Below are 19,445 nucleotides of genomic sequence, written 5' to 3'. Positions count from 1 at the left end.
AGAGCGCCGAATCTATTCGTCCGATGCGACCTGACGCCGCACTCGCTCTTTCATAGAGGAAGCAGCGCGAACTGGGCGACAAGATGGATCTCTGCTCGTACCTGCTGAAACCGGTTCAACGCATGAGCAAGTACGCGCTGCTCCTGGACGACCTCATCAAGGAGGCCGAGGCGGCGGCGACCGACCGGGAGGAGGAGGAGCGAGAGGAGGAGCTGGGCCCGTTGCGAGCGGCCGTCGCCGCCGTCCGCTTTCAGCTCCGCCACGGCAACGACCTCCTCGCCATGGACGCCATCCGGCACTGCGACGTGCGTACGCTTTTCTCGCCCGTCCGAGTCCGTCAACGGCCGACTCACTCCGATGACTCCCGCAGGTGGACCTGAAGGAACAAGGGCGGCTTATGCGCCAGGATCAGATGAACGTCTGGAGCAGAGGGCGCAAGTGCGAGAGGCGCGTCTTCCTCTTCGAGCAGCTCCTCCTCTTCAGCAAAGCCAAGAAGATCCACGGAGGTCTGGACGTCTTTGTCTACAAAAACTCCTTCAAGGTACCAAATCTCCTTTCATTTCCCATTGCCAAATGGATTGAACGTATATCGCTGTCAATGGCAGCCAAAGAGTTAAAAAAATCAAATTTGTTAAGAATCTTCCGACTAATGAGTTCATCACTAGTAGAAGTCCAGTCCATTAGAAGCAGGAAAGTTGGCAGCGAGGGAACTTTTGAAAAAAAGCTTTCATGGCCTCTACCAACATGGCCTCAGATCACGGCGGCCATGTTGGAAGGGGCAATGTTCTAATTCTAGTCAATGCAATCGCATTCAAATCAAGTCCTTACTAGATAATTTCTCAATTGTAGCAATGCCAAATCATAGATGCATGAAAAGAGCTTTCAGCACCTCTACCAACGTGGCATTAGAGTGGCCATATTGGTAGGGGCAAAGTCCCCCTCTAAATCAATGCAGACATTCAAACCCTAATTAGCTTTGCTTAGCTGTTTCCTCATAGGCTGCCATTATTGGCGCTAGACGTCCAATTCTTTCAAAGTGGGAGGGCTGGCAGCAAACCAACATATGTTTGTTCGCCACCATCCCGCTTAAAATTGATTGGATGTCTACATGTGGTAAACTCTTTTCAATTCACGGGCAGAAGCATGAAAAGAGCTTTCATCGCCCCTACTGGTATGGCATTAGAGCGGCCATGTTGGTAGGGGCAAGGTTCCCCTCTAAGTCAATTCACTGGCATTCAAATCAAGTGCTAACTAGCTTATTTCTCAACCAATTTATTTGATCAATCTGCCATTCACTCATTGTCTGCCACTGACGACGGCAGACGTCCAATTTATTTGAATTGGGAGGGTTGGCAGCAAACAAGCAAACATTCATTCGCTAGTAGCAACCTGCTTCAACTGGAGTGGACATATGATTACCTTATTTCGGTTTCCGAAAGAAGCATGAAAGGAGCTTTAATCGCCCTAACCAACATGGCCTAAAGTCACGGCGGCCATGTTGGTAGGGGCAACATTCCCCTCAAAGTCAATGCATTGAATTTCAAATCAAGTCCTAACTAGCTTATTTCTTAATTTAAGCAGTGTGAAAAGCATTTGCCGTTTACTCGAAGGCCGCTGTTGACGGTACTATACGTCCAATTCTTTAGAAGTGGGAGGGTTGGCAGCAAACAAACGAACATTCATGCGCTGCCACCGTCCAACTTCAATTGGATTGGACGTCTATAAATGACAAATTCATTTAAGTTCACGGAAGAACCATGAAAAGGGCTTTCTTCGCCCCTACCAACATGGCCTTGGGTCATGACGGCCATCTTGGTAGGGCCAACGTCCCCCTCAAAGTCAGTCATACAACTTCAAATCAAGTCCTAACTAGCTTATTTATCAATTTTAGCAATGTCAAAGCATCAATTGACAGGGCTAGACGTCCAATCTTTTGAAGTAGAAAGGTTGGCAGCAAACGGATAAATGTTCATTCATTGCCACCGTGCCACTTCAAATGGATTGGACATCTCCAAGCGACAAACTCATTTCAATTCCCGACAGAAGCATTAAAAGAGCTTACTCCTACCAGCATGGCCTCAGGTCACGGCCGCCATGTGGGTAAGGGCAAAGTTCCTGCTGGGTCTAAAACACCTTCTTCAATTTAGCTGTTGACCCAGAGCGAGGTGACAAAGGCAGGACACAAGGAGGCAGAGAGTGGGCTTTTACCAACTGCAGTTTGGGGAGAGGTCTGAGATCGGGCAACGTGACTAAGAGCGTCTCATCGAAGTCTCTCTCAGAGCTCCCCGTGCTGCTGACTTTTATTGAGGGCTTGTTGCTGGGCAGAATATAGTTACAACACTGTTGTCCAACCTAGCAGTTTCGATCGGGCAAGTTCCTCATTCTAGTCATTGATTAAATCAACAGTCACACTCATTGATTAAATTAACAGTCACACTCTTGAGCGAGCAAGATAACTTTGTTTTGAACACACATTTGCACTCGAAGTAGCTTGGTGGAAAAGTACTGAGACGTTGTGTGATGAATCAACATATGTGTGTGTATCTATTTATTAGCAGAATGTGAGCAATTGCCAGTAAGCACATAATTATGGGCTAAAACTGTATTCTTCATAATAGCTTGGGAGAGCAAACTTGTATAACCCGTAGAGTATAATGGTCATACAATCACGCATATCTTACAGTTCCCCACCAAGTCAATGCATTCACATTCAAATCAAGTCCTAACTAGCTTATTTATCAATGTTAGTATTGTCAAAGCATCTATTGAGAGTGCTAGATGTCCAATCCTTTTGAAGTAGGAAGGTTGGCAGCAAACGAACAAATATTCATTCAATGCCAACGTCCTGCTTCAAATGGATTTGACGTTTACAAGTGATAAACTCATTTCAGTTCCCGGAAGAAACATGAAAAGAGCTTTCATTGCCCCTACCAACATGGCCTCAGGTCACGGCTGTCATGTTGGTAGGGGCAATGTTCCCTTCCAACTCAATGTATTCACATTCAAATCAAGTCCTAACTAGCTTATTTTTCAATATTAGCAATGTTAAAAGCATCTGCCATTTACTTAAAGGGCCCAATTGACAGTATTAGACGTCCAATTTTTTTTTTGAAGTGGGAGGGTTGGCAGCAAACGAACATAACATTGGTTGCCGCTGTCCCATTTTAAATGGATTGGACGTCTATAAGAGATAAACTCATTTCAGTTCCCGGAAAAAGCATGAAAAGAGCTTTCATGGACCCTACCAACAGTGTCAGCATCAGGTCGGCCATGTTGGTGGGGGCAACGCTCCCCTCCAAGTCAATGCATTCATGTTTAAATCAAGTCCTAACTGGCTTATTTTTCAATTTTAGCAATGTCAAAGCATTTGCTATTTCATAGACGTCCCATTTTTTAGAAGTGGGAGGGTCGGCAGCAAACAAACGAACGTTCATTTGCCACCGTCCCGTTTCAAATGTATTGGACGTCTCCAAGTGATAAACTCATTTCAATTCCCACCAGAATCATGAAAAGAGCTTACATTGCCCCTACCAACATGGCCTCAGGTCACGGCGGTCATGTTGGTAGGGGCAACGTTCCCCTCTAAATCAGTGCATTCCTAGTCCTGCTTCAAATAGATTGGACTTTTACAAGTGATGAACTCATTTCACTTCAAAACTGAAGCATGAAAAGAGCTTTCATCGCCCCGACCAACATGGCCTAAGGTCACGGCGGCCTTATTGGTAGGGGCAACACCCCCCTCAAAGTCAATGCATTAAAGTTCAAATCAAATCCTAACTAGCGTATTTCTTAATATTAGCAATGTTAAATCATCTGTTCACTCTAATGGTGCTAGATGTCCAATTTTTTCCAGGTGGGAGGGTTGGCAGCAAACAAACGAACGTTCATTCACTCCCAACATTCCGCTTCAAACAGATTGGACTTCTACAAGTGATAAACTTGTTTCAATTCCCAACTAAAGCATGAAAAGAGCGTTCCTCGCCCCTACCAACATGGCCGTCCTAAGGCCATGTTAAGGGCCACCTTCCCATAAAAGTCAATGCATCGACATTCAAATCGTGTCATGATTAGTTCAACCGTCAAAGTCAATGACGGACGGTGCGAGATGTCCGATCCGTTCGAAGCGGGAGAGTCGGCAGCGATCGAACGAACGCCGATTCGCAGCCGCCTTCCCGCTAATAAGCTAACTTGTCTCCGTAAGACGGCGGACTTGGGCCTGACCGAGTCGACGGGAGACGACGGTCTCCGCTTCGAGGTCTGGTTCCGAAGGAGGACTTCCAAGAAGCAGACGTTGACGTTGCAGGCCGCCAGCGCCCAGCTCAAGTGTGCCTGGACGCGTGACCTCAGCGCCATCTTGTGGACGCAGGCCGCCAGGAACAAAGGTGGGTACAGAGTCGCTAGCGTAGACAAAAATTGTACTCAAAATAATTTTTTATGTCCGATTTACTTTGAAAACAACATTTAATTAAGTAATATTTTTGAAGTAACACTACACCTACTTGAGTCAAACTTTTGGCTACTCTACCCACCTCTGCTAAAAAATATGTTGAAGTGAAATATAAGGGAGTTGATGTGACAATCCACGCACTGCTTGTGGTTGTGCAGAGGCGCGTGTAAAGGAGATGTTGTCCATGGGGGTGGGCAGCAAGCCTTACTTGGACATTCTGCCCAGCGCCGCCGCCATTAGCGATCGAGCCCTCCACGTAGGGACACGAGGTACGTTAGCAAGTCATTGGCCGCCGAGGCACCGTCTAAGTTTGTTTTTGCACCGCGGCCCACACAGGCGCCAGGAGGCCGGCATCCATCGCAGTCTCACCGTCAGACCGGCGGTTCTTCCGCCACCTAGAGGAAGAAGACGATGACGACGGCGCCGGTCGGCCTTCCGTCAGTACGTTCCGCACGCTTCTACTCTCCGTGCTCGCTTTCTCTTTGACGTCGCTCACCTCCTAATTGACCTTGGATAACTTCCTGTTTATGTTTAGCTCACTTCCTGTTCCCGTTTGACACCATTCTGTTTGCTATGCTCACCTCTACTTTCATTTCCTGTCAGACACCTGACCCCACTTCCGGTTTATGGTTCTTGCTAATCTCCTGTGTCTCTCACTTCCTGCTTGCTGTACTGTCTTTGTATGATGCTAGTGCTAGCTTCCTGTTTGACATGCTCTCCTCTGGTTTGAGTTTTTTGCCAACTCCTCAGTTGACATATCTACTCCCTTCTGGATTGATGTTGTTGCTCACAGCCTGTTTGACATTGACGCAAAGTTCCGTTTCCTTTCCTGCGCTAACGACTTATCCCGTTTGCCGCCCCGTTGTGTCCGTCAGGTACAGAAAGCTCAAACTCGTCATCGTCGCGGCGACTTTCAGGCTCCAGCGGCTCCGATTCGGGCTGCGTTTCGTCCCGCCTCCGGGATCCGAGCTCCGCCTCCTCGTGCTCCTCCCGCCTACCCCCGAGCGGGCAAGCGCTTCCAGTTTGAGCGACACTTCCTGAAACTCTCACTCTTCGGTTCGGGCTAAAGAGTGAGATGGACATTTTTTTCTACCGCTAGTAGGTGAAACTTACAAAAGGCGGAGCTTATGTCGCTTCCCATGTTTGTCTTTACGGTAACTCAAGCATGAATGAAGGGATAATCAAACGTGCAAGATGTTTTTATTTTTGGGTCAAAGGTCAGAGAGTTCAGAAAAGTAATTTAGCTGTAACAAGATTTAACAAATGTATTGTTATCAAACTTTAAAAATATGTTTGTAACATGAAACAAGCTGTCATTTTCATTTTTGGGTCACAAGGTCAAAGGTCACTGAGGTCAGAAAAAGAATTTCACTGTAACTCAAGAATGAATAAAGGTATCATATCTTAATGTAAAATGAAAAATTGTGATCAAATTTTGGGCTCATGAGGTCAAAGGTCACGAGGTCAGAAAAGTTTTACTACAACTCAAGAACGAATAAAGGTATCAAATTTGTAGGCTATGTTAATAAACAGATGAGGTGAATATATTTCGGGTTCGAGAGGTCAAAGGTCACTGACATCAGAAAAGGACTTCCATGGAAAGGAAAATATTAAAGGGCTTATTGAACTTGCAGTATATGCTTGCTGTTGTAAACAGGTGATTAAATCTTGGGCTCATGAGGTCAAGGGTCATAGATCAGAAAAGGCATTTTGCTAAAGAATAAATAACAGGATCATTGTTAAATTTGCAGGCTATTTTTGAAATATGAAACAGAAGAGGTCATGAGGTCAAAGGTCACTGAGGTCAGAAAACCAATTTTGCTGTAACTCAACAAAAAAATGGATCAGTCAAATTTGCAAGCTATGTTTGAAATACGAACAGGTCATGAGTCAAGGTTAAGAGTTGAGAAACATAATTTTACTAGCACTCAAGAATGAATAAAGGTATCAAACAGGATGTTTTTGATATGAAACCAATGAGGCAATTACATTTTGTGTTTGAGAGGTCAAAGGTCATGGACTTCAGAAAAGGACTTCGCTGAAAACTTAAAAATGAACAACTTACTAAACTTGCAGTATAAGTTTGCTGTTGTAAATTTTGGGTTCATGAGGTCATAGGTCACAGAGGTCAGAAAAGGAATTTTGCTCGAACTCACGAATAAAAGGATCATTGCCAAATTTGCAATCTGTTTAAAATATGAAAGAGAGGAAATCATGAGGTCAAAGGTCACCAATGTCAGATGAGGAATTTCACTAGAACTCAAGCATAAAGGTATCAAATTTGCAGGCTGTTTTAATATGAAACGAGGCGAGTACATTTTGGGTTTGAGAGGTCAAAGAATAAATAATCAATAATGAAGAAAAGGACTATTAAACTTGTTTAAACATGTTTGCTGTTGTAAACAGAAGAGGTGATCAAATTTTGGGCTCGTGAGGTCAGAAAAGGAATACAGTGGTACCTCTACATACGAAGTTAATCCGTTCCAGGAGCTTGTTTGTAAGTCGAAATGGTCGTATGTCGAGCAGGATTTTCCCATAGGAATACATTATAATTCCATTAATTCGTTCCACAGCCCAAAAACCTGCACTAAATCCTTAAAAAATACTGCTGGTGCTATTACAAATGGCAATTACACGTAGCAAAACAAATAAATTATAAATCAAAATTGGAATAATGTAATAAAAAGAATAATAATAATTCCTGTAATAGTGTAACGAATCGGGTTCTAATGTGGCGGACGTTTTTTGCTGACCCTGAACGCACCGCGGGGCTGACGTGCCAGAGACGGACCGGTGAGCTTGAGTTTCACTTTCACTTTGAATGTTCTCTTGAGAACACCGTCAATTGCGGCAGACAGCAGGCGTTTTGTGTTGAATAAGTTGTGAAAGAAATGATGAAAACGTGGCGAAGCTGGCGATTTCTTTGGAGATGTTACCACAATAAGAATTGTCAGCTTAACTTATAAAGACTGGCGAACGATGGTCGGAGGAGGACCGTGGAGATGTACTGTTGAGCCATTTCACCCCACGCTCATATTTTTCTGTCATTTGCATTTTCATTTAGAAGGTAAGCGTCAACTTTTTGCTTGTTTCACCACCTGTACCAACCTTTTCTGAAACCTGTGTTGATTTGTCACACAAGAAAATCCGCCGTGCATTCGTCTGCGGTGCTGCCATTGTCGTCGTATTTCGAGCATGTCGTCGGATGTAGAAACAAATGGCGAGTCAAATTTTACGTCGGATGTCGAAAAGTTCGTGTGTCGAAGCGATCGTATGTAGAGGTACCACTGAATTGCTTTACTTAAAGAACGAAAAATTATTAACTCATTTGCACGAGGCTGTGTAATTTTCAAACATGCAGTCAGATATGTTTTAGATAAACAGACAAGGTTATTTCAGGCTCATGAGGTTAAAGGTCACAGGTCAGAAAAGGAACTGTTATAACTCAAAAACAAATAAAGGGAGCATTGTCAAATTTGTAAGACATGTTTGCAATATGAAACAGAAGAGGTCAAAGGTCACAGAGGTCAGAAAAATAATTTTGCGCTAACTTCAAAATGAATAGAGGGATTATTATCAAACTTGCAGGATATTTTTATAAAAAATGGCCTCTGCATAATGTATTTCAATGAGTGGCCTGTATTGCGTAAAATCAAAAAGGCAGACAGACAGCCTAGTACCAAAAATGACGTTCATATAAGACTTTTGTGTAAATGCGGCATTATTCATGAAGGAAATCTTGTTTCAAGGCAAAAAAAAAAAAGAAAACGCTTACGCACGTGATTCACAGATGAGTTTTTAATGAGCGGTCAAAAGTTGCTCTGCCGCAGGCAGCGGCACCCACAGCCCGCCGGGCACTGGTCGCGCTTCCGGAACCAGTCCATCATGTGACCCGTGTGACCGCCGTGGCCGCAGCTCAGGCAGAAGTGGGAGGAGCCTCGAACGGCCACGTGACAAACGGCGCACTGGAAGCTCAGACGCTTGCACGCCGCGCACTGAGTGCCGCGACTGGGACTGCCGCAGTGGCAGCACAACACGCACAGCTCTGAAAGCACAAGTCGGCCAGAACGGAAAATTAGCGGCGACGCCATTTTTAGCACTAGCACAAAACGCAGTATTGGAATGGACAGAGAGTTAGTGTAGATGTCATAAAAGGAAGCTAGTGGATACAGATTTTGAAACACTAGCCTAAAACAGAGCACAGGCAATTTAGCGCGAGAACAAAACGGTGTATTCAAATGGACAGGAAGTTAGCACGGATGTCAAGAAAACGTTAGCAGAGAGTGGTTTTGAAGCACTAGCTTAAAAATGAGCATTGGAACAGACAGGAAGTTAGCACAGATGTCATAAAACAATGTTAGCGGTGACAGGATGTTAACCAGAGGAGCAAAAAAGAAGCATTGGAACAGACAGGAAGTTAGCACGGATTTCAAGAAAGAAGCGGGCTATGTTAAGCACAAGAACAAAAAGGAGTATTTAAATGGAAAGGAAATTAGCAAAGACAGGTTTTGAAGCACAGCGTAAAACAGCATTGGAACAGACAGGAATTTAGCACGGATGTCACAAAGGCTGTTAGTGGTGACAGGAAGTTAAACTAGGGCTGTCAAAATTGTCGCGTTAACGGGTGGTAATTAATTTTTTAATTAATCATGTTAAAATATTTGATGGATTTAACGCACATGCCCCGCTCAAACAGATTAAAATGACAACACAGTGTCATGTCCATTTGTTACTTGTGTTTTGTCGCCCTCTGCTGGCGCTTGGGTGCGACTGATTTTATGGGTTTCGGCACCATGAGCATTGTGTAATTATTGACATCAACAATGGCGAGGTACAGGTTTATTTTTTTTTTCCATTCCAACACTAATTTACACAAAAATATGGCATATTTTATAGATAGTTTGAATTTCTAATAATTAAGATTCATTTTTAAGCTGCGATTAACTCGATTAAAAATCTTAATCGTTTGACTACCCTAAGTTAAACACATGAACAAAAAGGAGTATTCGAACAAACAGGAAGATTTAAAACACAAGGAAGACAGAAAGTTAGCACTGATACGTTAGCAATGAAAGGATGTTAAGCACAAGAACAAAAAGTATTTAAACGGGAAGGAATTTAGCATGAATGTCAAGAAGTTAGCAGAAACAGAGTTTGAAGCAGTAGAGTAAAACAGCATTAGTAGAAAAAGAGGAAGTTAGCATGGATGTCAGGCGGAAGTTAGAGACAGATTTTGAAGCACTAGCATAAAACAGAGCATTGAAACAGAGTTAGCATGGAAGTCGAAAAGGATGGTAGTGGCGACAGGATGTTCGCACAAGAACCAAAAAGATTATTCCAACAGACAGGAAGTTAGCATGTATGTCAAGAAAGAAGTTAGCAGTGTCAGAAAGTTAAGCACAAGGACAAACAGACCGGGAGTTAGCATGGATGTGAAGAAAAGTTAATAGTGACAGGATGTTAAGCACAATAACAAAAATGAGTATTTGAACAGAAAGGAAGTTAGCATGGATGTCAAGACATTAGCAGAAACACCTTTTGAAGCACTAGCGTAAACTAGCATTAGTAGTATAGGGTGACCATATTTTGATTTCCAAAAAAGAGGACACTCAGCCCAGCCTTAAGATACTTGAATTTTACTCTAAGCTCTCTCTAAGATACCTATATCACTTTAATATATTTAAAGTGTGCCACTTCAATCTGGATGGAAAAATGAATTTTGAAAAAAAAAAAAAAAAAAAAAAAGACAAATATATATATATATATATATATATATATATATATATATATATATATATTAGGGCTGTCAAACTATTAAAATTTTTGATCGGGTTAATTACAGCTTAAAAATTAATTAATCGCAATTAATCGCAATTCTAACCATCTATAAAATATGCCATATTTTTCTATAAATTATTGTTGGAATGGAAAGATAAGACACAAGATGGATATACACATTCAACATGCGGTACATAAGGACTGTATTTGTTTATTATAACAATAAATCAACAAGATGGTATTAACATTATTAACATTCTGTTAAAGCGATCCATGGATAGAAAGACTTGTAGTTCTTAAAAGATAAATGTTAGTACAAGTTATAGAAATGTTATATTAAAACCCCTCTTAATGTTTTCGTTTAAATAAAATTTGTAAAATTTTCAATCAAAAAATAAACGAGTAGCCCGCCATTGTTGATGTCAATAATTACTTACACAATGCTCACGGGTGCTGAAGCCTATAAAATCAGTTGCAGCCAAGCGCCAGCAGAGGGCGGCAAAACTCCATAAAACACAAATAACAAGTGGGCATTTCACTGTACTGTCATTTAAATCTGTCTGAGCGGGGCATGTGCGTTAATTGCGTCAAATATTTTAACGTGATTAATTAGAAAAATTAATTACCGCCCGTTAACGCGATAATTTTGACAGCCTAATATACATATATATATAACTTGATTAAAAATTTTAATCGTTTGACAGCCCTAATATATATAAAATGCAAACCCATGGAAATGAAGTCCAGTCAATACACATACACACAGTAGGCTACGTGCTAACTAAACATTTTTATAAATTACTATAGCGACAATTGTCCTTGACAAATTGTTATTCCCATTCAATTGATATTCTCATTCAATGTTCTAGATTGCACACAAACAATAACCGAAAAAAACTGACAAACTATTCAAAAGGCAAAAAAATCAAACTTTGCTATAAAAGTTGACAATCATTGGCAGCGTAACGATTCGACACCAAACGGGATTTTACAGTCAAAGCTCCGACAGAAGTCATCAGTTGCTATTATATACGTATTTATCGTAAAAAAACTTAACAACTGGGCAGGTGTTGTGTCCAAATTGTCAACCCAGTAGATGGCGGTAATGCCTCATGATAGGGGTATACTGCCAACAAAAACAAGAACTACTCCTTCCCTCCTTTCTAGTAGGAACCATGTCAACTGCTGCCACCCAGCGGCCAGAGGGATTCTCTTCAAATTGATCCCGTGAAAAATCATAAAAACCGGATATTTTTATGAATTTATAAAACCCGCCCAGACGACGAGGATACTACGTGAAAGTAGGACTTGTCCGGGCAAAAGAGGACGTTTGGTCACCCTACATTAGTAGAAAAAGAGGAAGTTAGCATGGATGAAAGGAGGAAGTTAGCAGAGACTGCTTTTGAAGCACTAGCGTAAAACAAAGCATTGAAACCGACAGACAGTTAGCATTTGATGTTAAGAAAGAAGTTAATAGTGCCAGGATGTTAAGCACAAGAACAAAAATGAGTATTTGAACAGAAAGGAAGTTAGCATGGCGGTCAAGACGTTAGCAGGAACACCTTTTGAAGCACTAGTGTAAAACAGCATTAGTAGAAAAAAAGGAAGTTAGCATGGATGTAAGGAGGAAGTTTGCAGAGACAGATTTTAAAGCACTAGCTTAAAACAGAGCATTGGAACAGATAGAAAGTTAGCATGGATGTCGCAAAGTATGGTAGTGGCGACCGGCTGTTAGCACAAGAAAAAAAAAAGTATTCGAACAGACAGGAAGTTAGCATGTACGTACAGAAAGAAGTTAGCGGTGACAGAAAGTTAAGCACAAGGACAAAACGAAATATTCAAACAGACAGAAAGTTAGCACGGACAGCATTTGGAGCAAGATACAAAACAGAGCATTACAACGAGAGGAAATTAGCATGGATGTATGGTGGAAGTTAGCAGAGAAAGGATGTTAAGCACGAGCACAAAACAACATGGGAACAGAGAGGAACTTAGCATGGATGTCAGAAAGGAAGTTAGCGGGGACAGGATTTAAGGCACAGATGCAGAAAAGAGCATTAGTAGAACGAGAGAACGTTAGCATGGATGTAAGGAGGAAGTTAGCAAGGACAGATTTTGACGCACTAATGTAAAACAGAGCACTGGAACAGACAGGAAGTTAGCATGGATGTCGCAAAGGATGCTAGTGGCGACAGGATGTTAGTACAACAACAAAAATGAGTATTTGAACAGACAGGAAGTTAGCGTGGGTGTCAAAAAGGAAGTTAGCAGAGACAGATTTGGAAGCACTAGTATAAAACAGAGTATCCGAAAAGACAGGAAGTTAGCACGGATGTCAGAAAAGAATTTAGCGATGACAGGAAGTTAAGCGCATGAACAAAATAGAGTATTTGAAGAGATGATGTTAGCGCCAATGTCAAAAAGGATGTTAGCAGGGATAGCAATTGATGCATAGACGCAGAACAAAGCATTAGCATAAAGAGATGAAGTTAGCATGGATATAAGGAGGAAGTTAGCAGAGAAAGAATGTTAAGTACTAGTGCTAAAAGGCATGAGAATAGTCTAGAAGTTAGTACAGATGTCAAGACACAAGTTAGCAGATAAAAGATGTTAAGTACTAGCACAAAACAGACAGGACGCTAGCACGGATGTTAAATGAGGGGTAGCGCGCTAGCTCGGGGTCTTACCGACGCCTCGGTGCGTCTCGGGAGAACAGGAGGCGAACTTCAGCACGTCGGCCCGTTTGTCTCGGAGGTCCCAGCGGTAGAGAATTTCCGCGTAACATTTCTTGAAGTCGTCAAACTGCGGCGCGTTGGCCGGGTCCAAAAGTCTGCGGGTGGCAGAATGTGATACACAGTCCTTCATCACAGTCTACGCCGCCTCACCTTTTGTTGAGGTCGTGCCGCTCGCGCTCCCGGGGATCGCCGTGCTGTCCCCGGTTACCGTGCCGTGCACCGTCGGGGGACTCGCCGCGGGGTTCAACAGGGTCTCGGCTCCCGGACGCCGTCGATTCGCTGGAGCCGGACTGAACATGCGGCGCGTCACGTTTAGTCTACCTTATGACAACGGAGCGGGCGTGGGCTTACTTACATAGCGAGTGTAGGGAGGGAGAGCAGCTTGGCGGGACGACGGTGGCGGTGGGTCGGCGTCGGAGCCGCTGAAAACGCTGCACATCATAGCAAGCGTCTGCACGTCGCTCATGTGACTGTAGTGGTCCACGCTGAAAAAACACCACTCATGTCTTCACATGGAAATCACTAGTTTATCACTAGTAGACGTCCATTCCATTTGAATATGTCAACCCTCCCGCTTCAAATGGATTGGACGTCGAGTGCCGTCAATGACAGACATTTATAAAACCACTTCGTAATATTTGCAGTTATTTCCTTGTGTTTTTAATTTCAAGTACATATAGAGTAGTATGAAAAAAGTTTCCGAACCTTTTGGAATGTCTCACATTTCTGCACAAAATCACCTTCAAATGAGATATGATCTTTGTCAAAATCACACAGATGGAAAAACAGTGCCTGCTTGCTAAAACCACTCAAACATTTATAGGTTTTCATATTCTAATGAGGATAGCATGCAAAAAATGACAGAAGGGGGAAAAATAAGTTAGTGGACCATCTGTCCTAGGAGACTTAAAGAGCAATTGAAACCAATTTTTACCAAACAATATAAGTCAGGTGTGTGCTCAATCACTGATGAGTGGTTTAAAGCTGCCCTACCCACTATAAAACGCAAACCTGGTAACAATTGTCTGATGTGCATCAGCCACATGGCAAAAAATATCACATGGCAAAAAAAAAAAAAAAATACCACAGTGCAAAGCAAAATCCATTTTGCCACATGGCAAACAAAATAAATGCCACATGGCAATATCAAAAGATGCTCCATGGCAAAATCCATTTTGCCACATGGCAAAAAAATGCCACATGGCAAAACCCATTTTGCCACATGGCAAAATCCATTTTGCCACATTGCAAAAAAAAATGCCACAAGACAAAATTCATTTGCCACGTGGCAAAAAAAGCCACATGGCTAAACCCATTTTGCCACACGGCAAAATCCATTTTGCCACATTGCAAAAAAATGCCACATGGCAAAATCCATTTGCCACATGGCAAAAAAAAGCCACATGGCTAAATAGATTTTGCCACATGGCAAAATCCATTTTCCCACATGGCAAAAACATTTTGCCACATGGCAAAAAAAAGATGCCCCATGGCAAAATCCATTGTGCCACATGGCAAAATCAAAAGATACCCCATGGCAAAATCCATTTTGCCACATGGCAAAAAAAAAAAAAAAAGCCACATGGCAAAATCCATTTTGCCACATTGCAAAAAAAAAATGCCACACGGCAAAAGAATGCCACATGGCAAAATACATTTTGCCAAATGACAAAAAAATGCCACATGGCAAAACCCATTTTGCCACATAGCAAAATCCATTTTGCCACATAGCAAAAAAAATGCCACATGGCAAAATCCATTTGCCACATGGCAAAAAAAAAGCCACATGGCTAAATACATTTTGCCACATGGCAAAATCCATTTTTCCACATGGCAAAATTTTTTTTTGCCACATGGCAAAAAAATGCCTCATGGCAAAACCCATTTTGCCAGATGGCAAGAAAAATGCCACATGGCAAAAAAAATGCCACATGGCAAAATTTATTTTAGCAACACTTGGCAACTCTTTAGTTTTGGTCAATTTTAGTGACGCCGGTGGACAAAAGCGGTAGTGTTTTGCCTTAAGGAAGACTGTTTCCATTGAGGTCCAGCGCACACCCGCACAAATCATCAATCGTTCAAAAATCAATCGCCCGGTCACCTGCAACTGGATTAAACAACATTTCTGTTACCAGCACCTGTGTGAAGGATGAATAGTAATAAGGTAATGAATCCAGCTGTGGCTAAACAATAGCATAATGTTGGTTAGCATACGTGTGGCTTAGTGTGGCTACATACAATTACATAGTGTTGCTTGAAATGTGAAAAATAAAGATTTTGCTTTTTTTTTTTTTAAATTTTTAAAAAACATAATTTATTTTTGAAAAGCTGTTTTTTTTTTTTTTTGTCACTAACAAAAAATATACTAAAAAGTTTTACAATTCTTGAACAAAAATGTCTAAAAATCTAAATAGTTGTAGACAACTTACAGTGTCTCCAGTAGGTGGCGTCCAAAAGGATGACTGGCCCAGGGGGTATCTGCATCCGGGTCCGGGTCGGGATTCAGCTCCTGAGCGGTGGCTGCCGAGGCTAGAGCCCACACCTGAACGTAAGCCAATACATTAGCCTGTGGCTAGCCTTAGCCGCAGGCTAACATTTTTGTAACATCAGCTTCTGCGTACCTAACCAAACATCAACAGGAAATGACCCATCATTTTTTGGGGGGAGGGGTGACACATATCATCCCCAAAAATCTAGGACTAACCCGAAATGTACATGAAGTGACCCGTAAATGCCCTGAAATCGAGAGGAAGTGACCTGGGAATGGCTCACAATCAACAGGAAGTGACCAAAGGTTAAAAGGAAGTGACAAGAAAATGCTCCAAAATAAACAGGTGACAATAATTGCCCCAAAATTAATAGGAAAGCACCTGGAAATGTCCCACAGTCAACAGGATGTGACCCAACATTAACAGGAACTGACCTAAGAATGTCCCAAAACTAAATTGTACATGAAGCGACCCCGTAAACACTCCGAAATCAACATAAAGTGACCCGTAAAATAAACAAAATTCGGTTTTGCCCCAAAATTAAGAGGAGATGACCTGGGAAATGCCCCGCAATCAACAGGAAGTGACCTGTAAATGACCTAAATGCAATAGGAAGTGATGCGTAATATCCCAGAAATGTAAGGGAAATGCATCAAAATCAACAGGAACTGACCCTGAAATGCCCCCAAATTAATAGGATGTGACCCAATATCAACAGGAAGTGACTCCAAAATGACCCCAAATCAACAGGAAGTGACAAAATAGCGACAGGAAGTAACTCTGAAATGCCCCCAAATCAACAGGAAGTGACCAAATAAACAGGAAATGCCCCAACTGGAAGTGACCCAAGAATATCCCAAAATCAAAAGGAAGTGACTCCAGAAATGCCTCAAAATCAACAGAAAGTGACCCTGAAATTCCCCCAAATCAAAAGTAAGTGACCCAATATCAACAGGAAGTGACTCCACAACACCCCCAAATTAACAGGAAGTGATGCGATATCAACAGGAAGTGTCCCAAAATCAACTGGAAGTGACCTAATGTCATAAAATCAACAGGAAGTGCCCAAAAATGACTAGGAAATGCCCCAAAAAACAGCAGGAAGCGACTCGGGAATGCCCCAAAATCAACAGAAAGTGACCCGAAATAAACAGGAAGTGCCCCAAAATCATATGGAAATGACCTATTGTCCAAAAATCAACAAGAAGTGCCCCAAAATGAAGAGGATTTGCCCTGAAATCAGCAGGAAGTGACTCGGGAATGCCCCAAAATCAACAGGAAGTGATCCGAGATTAAAAGGGCGTGACCTTAGAATTTCCCAAAATCTACAAGACCCCGGAATTGCCCCATCATCAATAGCAAGTGCCCCAAAATGAATAACCGGAAGTGACTCCTGAAATGCCTCAAAATCAACAGGAAGTGACTCGGGAATGCCCTGAAATGAATAGCAGCTGGTGTGCCAAATTACCTTGGCCACGTCCCTGCGTCCAGCGGCAAGGGCGGCGGCGGCGTTCTTCTGACACGTGTCCTCGGTGTCACGCATGTTCAAGCTGAGGACGACAAGAAGGAGTGAAGGGTTAGCGAGCTAAGCTAAGCTAAACTAAGCTAGCGAGCCGCTCACATGTAATTTTCTCCCAGAACTTTGTGGATGGGCAGCAGACAGGAGATTTCCTGGATGATGACCTTTCCCGCCAACTTAATGGAGCGGACGCCGCAGTCTGCGCCGTCACGTTTGGTCTTGTAACGCCGAGATTTCTGCCCGCGATAGCACGAGAGCTAGCGCTTTGCTCAAACGGCATCGGCGGCTCTCTCTCTGTCTGTCTCACCCGCTCTTTGTAGTAGAAGGACGAAATGGAGACAGTGTCTTTGTCCGCTCGAGTTGGGCTGCCGCCGTACAGTCTGAGCGTGTTCTGAGACTCCGAGCGAATCTTCATGGGCGTCAGGACGCCGCTGTGGTAGGCTGACAGCGCCGACAACGACCTGACACCGAGGCGGAGGTGAGCGAGAGAGGAGCCGTCGGCCCGCCGGGCGCTCGGGCGTTACCTGGGCGTGGGCTCGGCGGCGGGAACTGCGCGGTGCATGCCGATGGGTCGGGTGAAGTAAACCAGGCAGCCCGTGCCGCAGAAGCGAGCCCCCGACGTGCGCGGGAATGGGATGTTGGCGTCCTGGAAATAAAAATAAATACATGTTTCATTTGAAATTGAAATGGTTGGTGTTTCCGGTCACTTCCCTGCCATTGGAAATGAATGGGAAATTTTGACCATTAGAAATGAATGGGAAAGTTTTTGCCAAATTTTAGTGGAACCATACATTTTTTGGCAAAAACTATACAAATGTTGTGCCCCTTCCTGAAATGTTTCATGTAGGAATTATGTGATTTGGCAAAAAATTGTAGGCCTAGATACATTTTGATATTACAGGAATATTCTAGATGGTAGCTTTGCATGTAATGCAAATAATACCATCAAAACAGGAAACTTACCTGGTAGGATCCATAGGTGTTAGTGACTCGCGGGAAGGCCTGCAACGTTGGCGCCACCGGATTGGACAAGACGAAGGGTCCTGAGGACGGACTGTCCTCCTGCCAGGACCACAAACATTTTCTATCTAGGCAGTCCTAGCTTATTAGCTCATTAGCGCTTTCTTTATTCTCACCGCGTGGGACTCCAGACAGGACACCAACTTCCGGACGCAAGGTTCTAGACAGTTCTGGTTCCGTTTCACCTTTTGCAGGGACACGTCCGTCAGGATCTGAAAAAAAAAGAAGACTCCTGTTGGACCGATACGGCGCTAAAATTACGTAATCGGAGAGTACTGAGAAATAACGTGCAGTGGCTGCGCATTATATACTCTCCCAGATATAGTTTTAAAACGGCTGTTGCCCCTTCCAAGATGGCTGCCAACTAAGCACGGTGCCTTAAAAAAAGGATTGCGTGTCACCCTTCACGAGATGAGGATAGAAATCCAATCATCCTTCTGCTGTGAATTTCAATGAGTTCATCACGAGCAGACGTCCAATCCACTTAAAGTGAGATTGCGCCAGCCCTCCCGCTTGAAATGGATTGCCCCTACCAACAAGGCTGCCCTGGGGCCATTCAGTGGGGGTAATGAAAGCTCTTTTCATGCATTTGCCATGAATTGAATGGAGGTTATCACATGTAGACGCCCAACCCATTTGAAGTGGGACGGTGCCAGCTCTCCCACTTCAGCAGGATTGGACGCCCAGCGCTGTCAATGGCACCCAATGAATCAATAGTAGATGCTTCGACAGTGATAAAATCATATTTGGCTGAGAAATAAGCTTGTGATGAATTCATTTGAATGCCAATGCATTGACTTTGATAGGAGTGTTGCCCCTACCAACATGGCTGCCTTGAGGCTATTCAGTGGGGGCAATGAAAGCTGTTTTCATGCTTTTGCCATGAATTGAAAGGAGGTTATCACTTGTAGACGCCCAATCCATTTGAAGTGGGACGGTTGGGACGGTACCAACTCTCCTGCTTCAACAGGATTGGACGTCCAGCACTGTCAATGGCACCCAATGAATAAATAGTAGATGCTTTGACAGTGATAAAATCATATTTGGCTGAGAAACAAGCTTGTGATGAATTCATTTGAATGCATTGATTTCGATAGGAGTGTTCCCCCTACCAACATGGCTGCCTTGAGGCTACTCAGTGGGGGCAATGGAAGCTGTGTTCATGCTTTTGCCATGAATTGAAAGGTTATCACTTGTAGACGCCCAATCCATTTGAAGTGGGATGGTACCAACTCTCCTGCTTCAACAGGATTGGACGTCCAGCGCTGTCAATGGCACCCAATGATTCAATAGTAGATGCTTTGACAGTGATAAAATCATATTTGGCTGAGAAACAAGCTTGTGATGAATTCATTTGAATGTCAATGCATTGATTTCGATAGGAGTGTTGCCCCTACCAACATGGCTGCCCTTGGGCCATTCAGTGGGGGCGATCAAAGCACTTTTCATGCTTTTGC

At 43.2% G+C, this 19,445-nt stretch overlaps 2 protein-coding genes across 3 annotated transcripts in view; one reads left to right on the top strand and one right to left on the bottom strand.

Moving 5' to 3' along the window:
• Positions 1-6,410, top strand: part of LOC130920122 (uncharacterized) — a 40,969-nt gene extending 34,559 nt beyond the window's left edge. The window contains exons 10-15 of the mRNA XM_057843050.1: positions 57-305; positions 371-541; positions 4,202-4,382; positions 4,606-4,716; positions 4,784-4,888; positions 5,323-6,410. Of these exons, the coding sequence (XP_057699033.1) occupies positions 57-305; positions 371-541; positions 4,202-4,382; positions 4,606-4,716; positions 4,784-4,888; positions 5,323-5,474 (969 nt within the window). The 3' untranslated portion in view covers positions 5,475-6,410. The remainder of the gene's footprint in view (positions 1-56; positions 306-370; positions 542-4,201; positions 4,383-4,605; positions 4,717-4,783; positions 4,889-5,322) is intronic.
• A 22-nt stretch (positions 6,411-6,432) lies between these two features.
• Positions 6,433-19,445, bottom strand: part of wdr59 (WD repeat domain 59) — a 30,403-nt gene continuing 17,390 nt past the window's right edge. Inside the window, exons 10-20 of one of the 2 annotated variants that reach the window (XM_057843072.1) lie at positions 18,105-18,200; positions 17,932-18,030; positions 17,493-17,614; positions 17,276-17,429; positions 17,071-17,204; positions 16,918-16,999; positions 15,390-15,502; positions 13,316-13,445; positions 13,111-13,250; positions 12,913-13,055; positions 6,433-8,492 (exon numbers count right to left, since the gene is read on the bottom strand). In XM_057843072.1, coding sequence (XP_057699055.1) covers positions 8,257-8,492; positions 12,913-13,055; positions 13,111-13,250; positions 13,316-13,445; positions 15,390-15,502; positions 16,918-16,999; positions 17,071-17,204; positions 17,276-17,429; positions 17,493-17,614; positions 17,932-18,030; positions 18,105-18,200 — 1,449 coding nt within the window. In that variant the 3' untranslated portion in view covers positions 6,433-8,256. The remainder of the gene's footprint in view (positions 8,493-12,912; positions 13,056-13,110; positions 13,251-13,315; positions 13,446-15,389; positions 15,503-16,917; positions 17,000-17,070; positions 17,205-17,275; positions 17,430-17,492; positions 17,615-17,931; positions 18,031-18,104; positions 18,201-19,445) is intronic. The other variant, XM_057843063.1, reaches the window with a different exon arrangement.

This window comes from Corythoichthys intestinalis, chromosome 1 (assembly GCF_030265065.1).
Source record: "Corythoichthys intestinalis isolate RoL2023-P3 chromosome 1, ASM3026506v1, whole genome shotgun sequence".
Lineage (NCBI taxonomy): Eukaryota > Metazoa > Chordata > Actinopteri > Syngnathiformes > Syngnathidae > Corythoichthys > Corythoichthys intestinalis.
The sequence above is the reverse complement of the archived record's forward strand: the minus strand, read 5'-3'. Positions and strand labels throughout refer to the sequence as shown.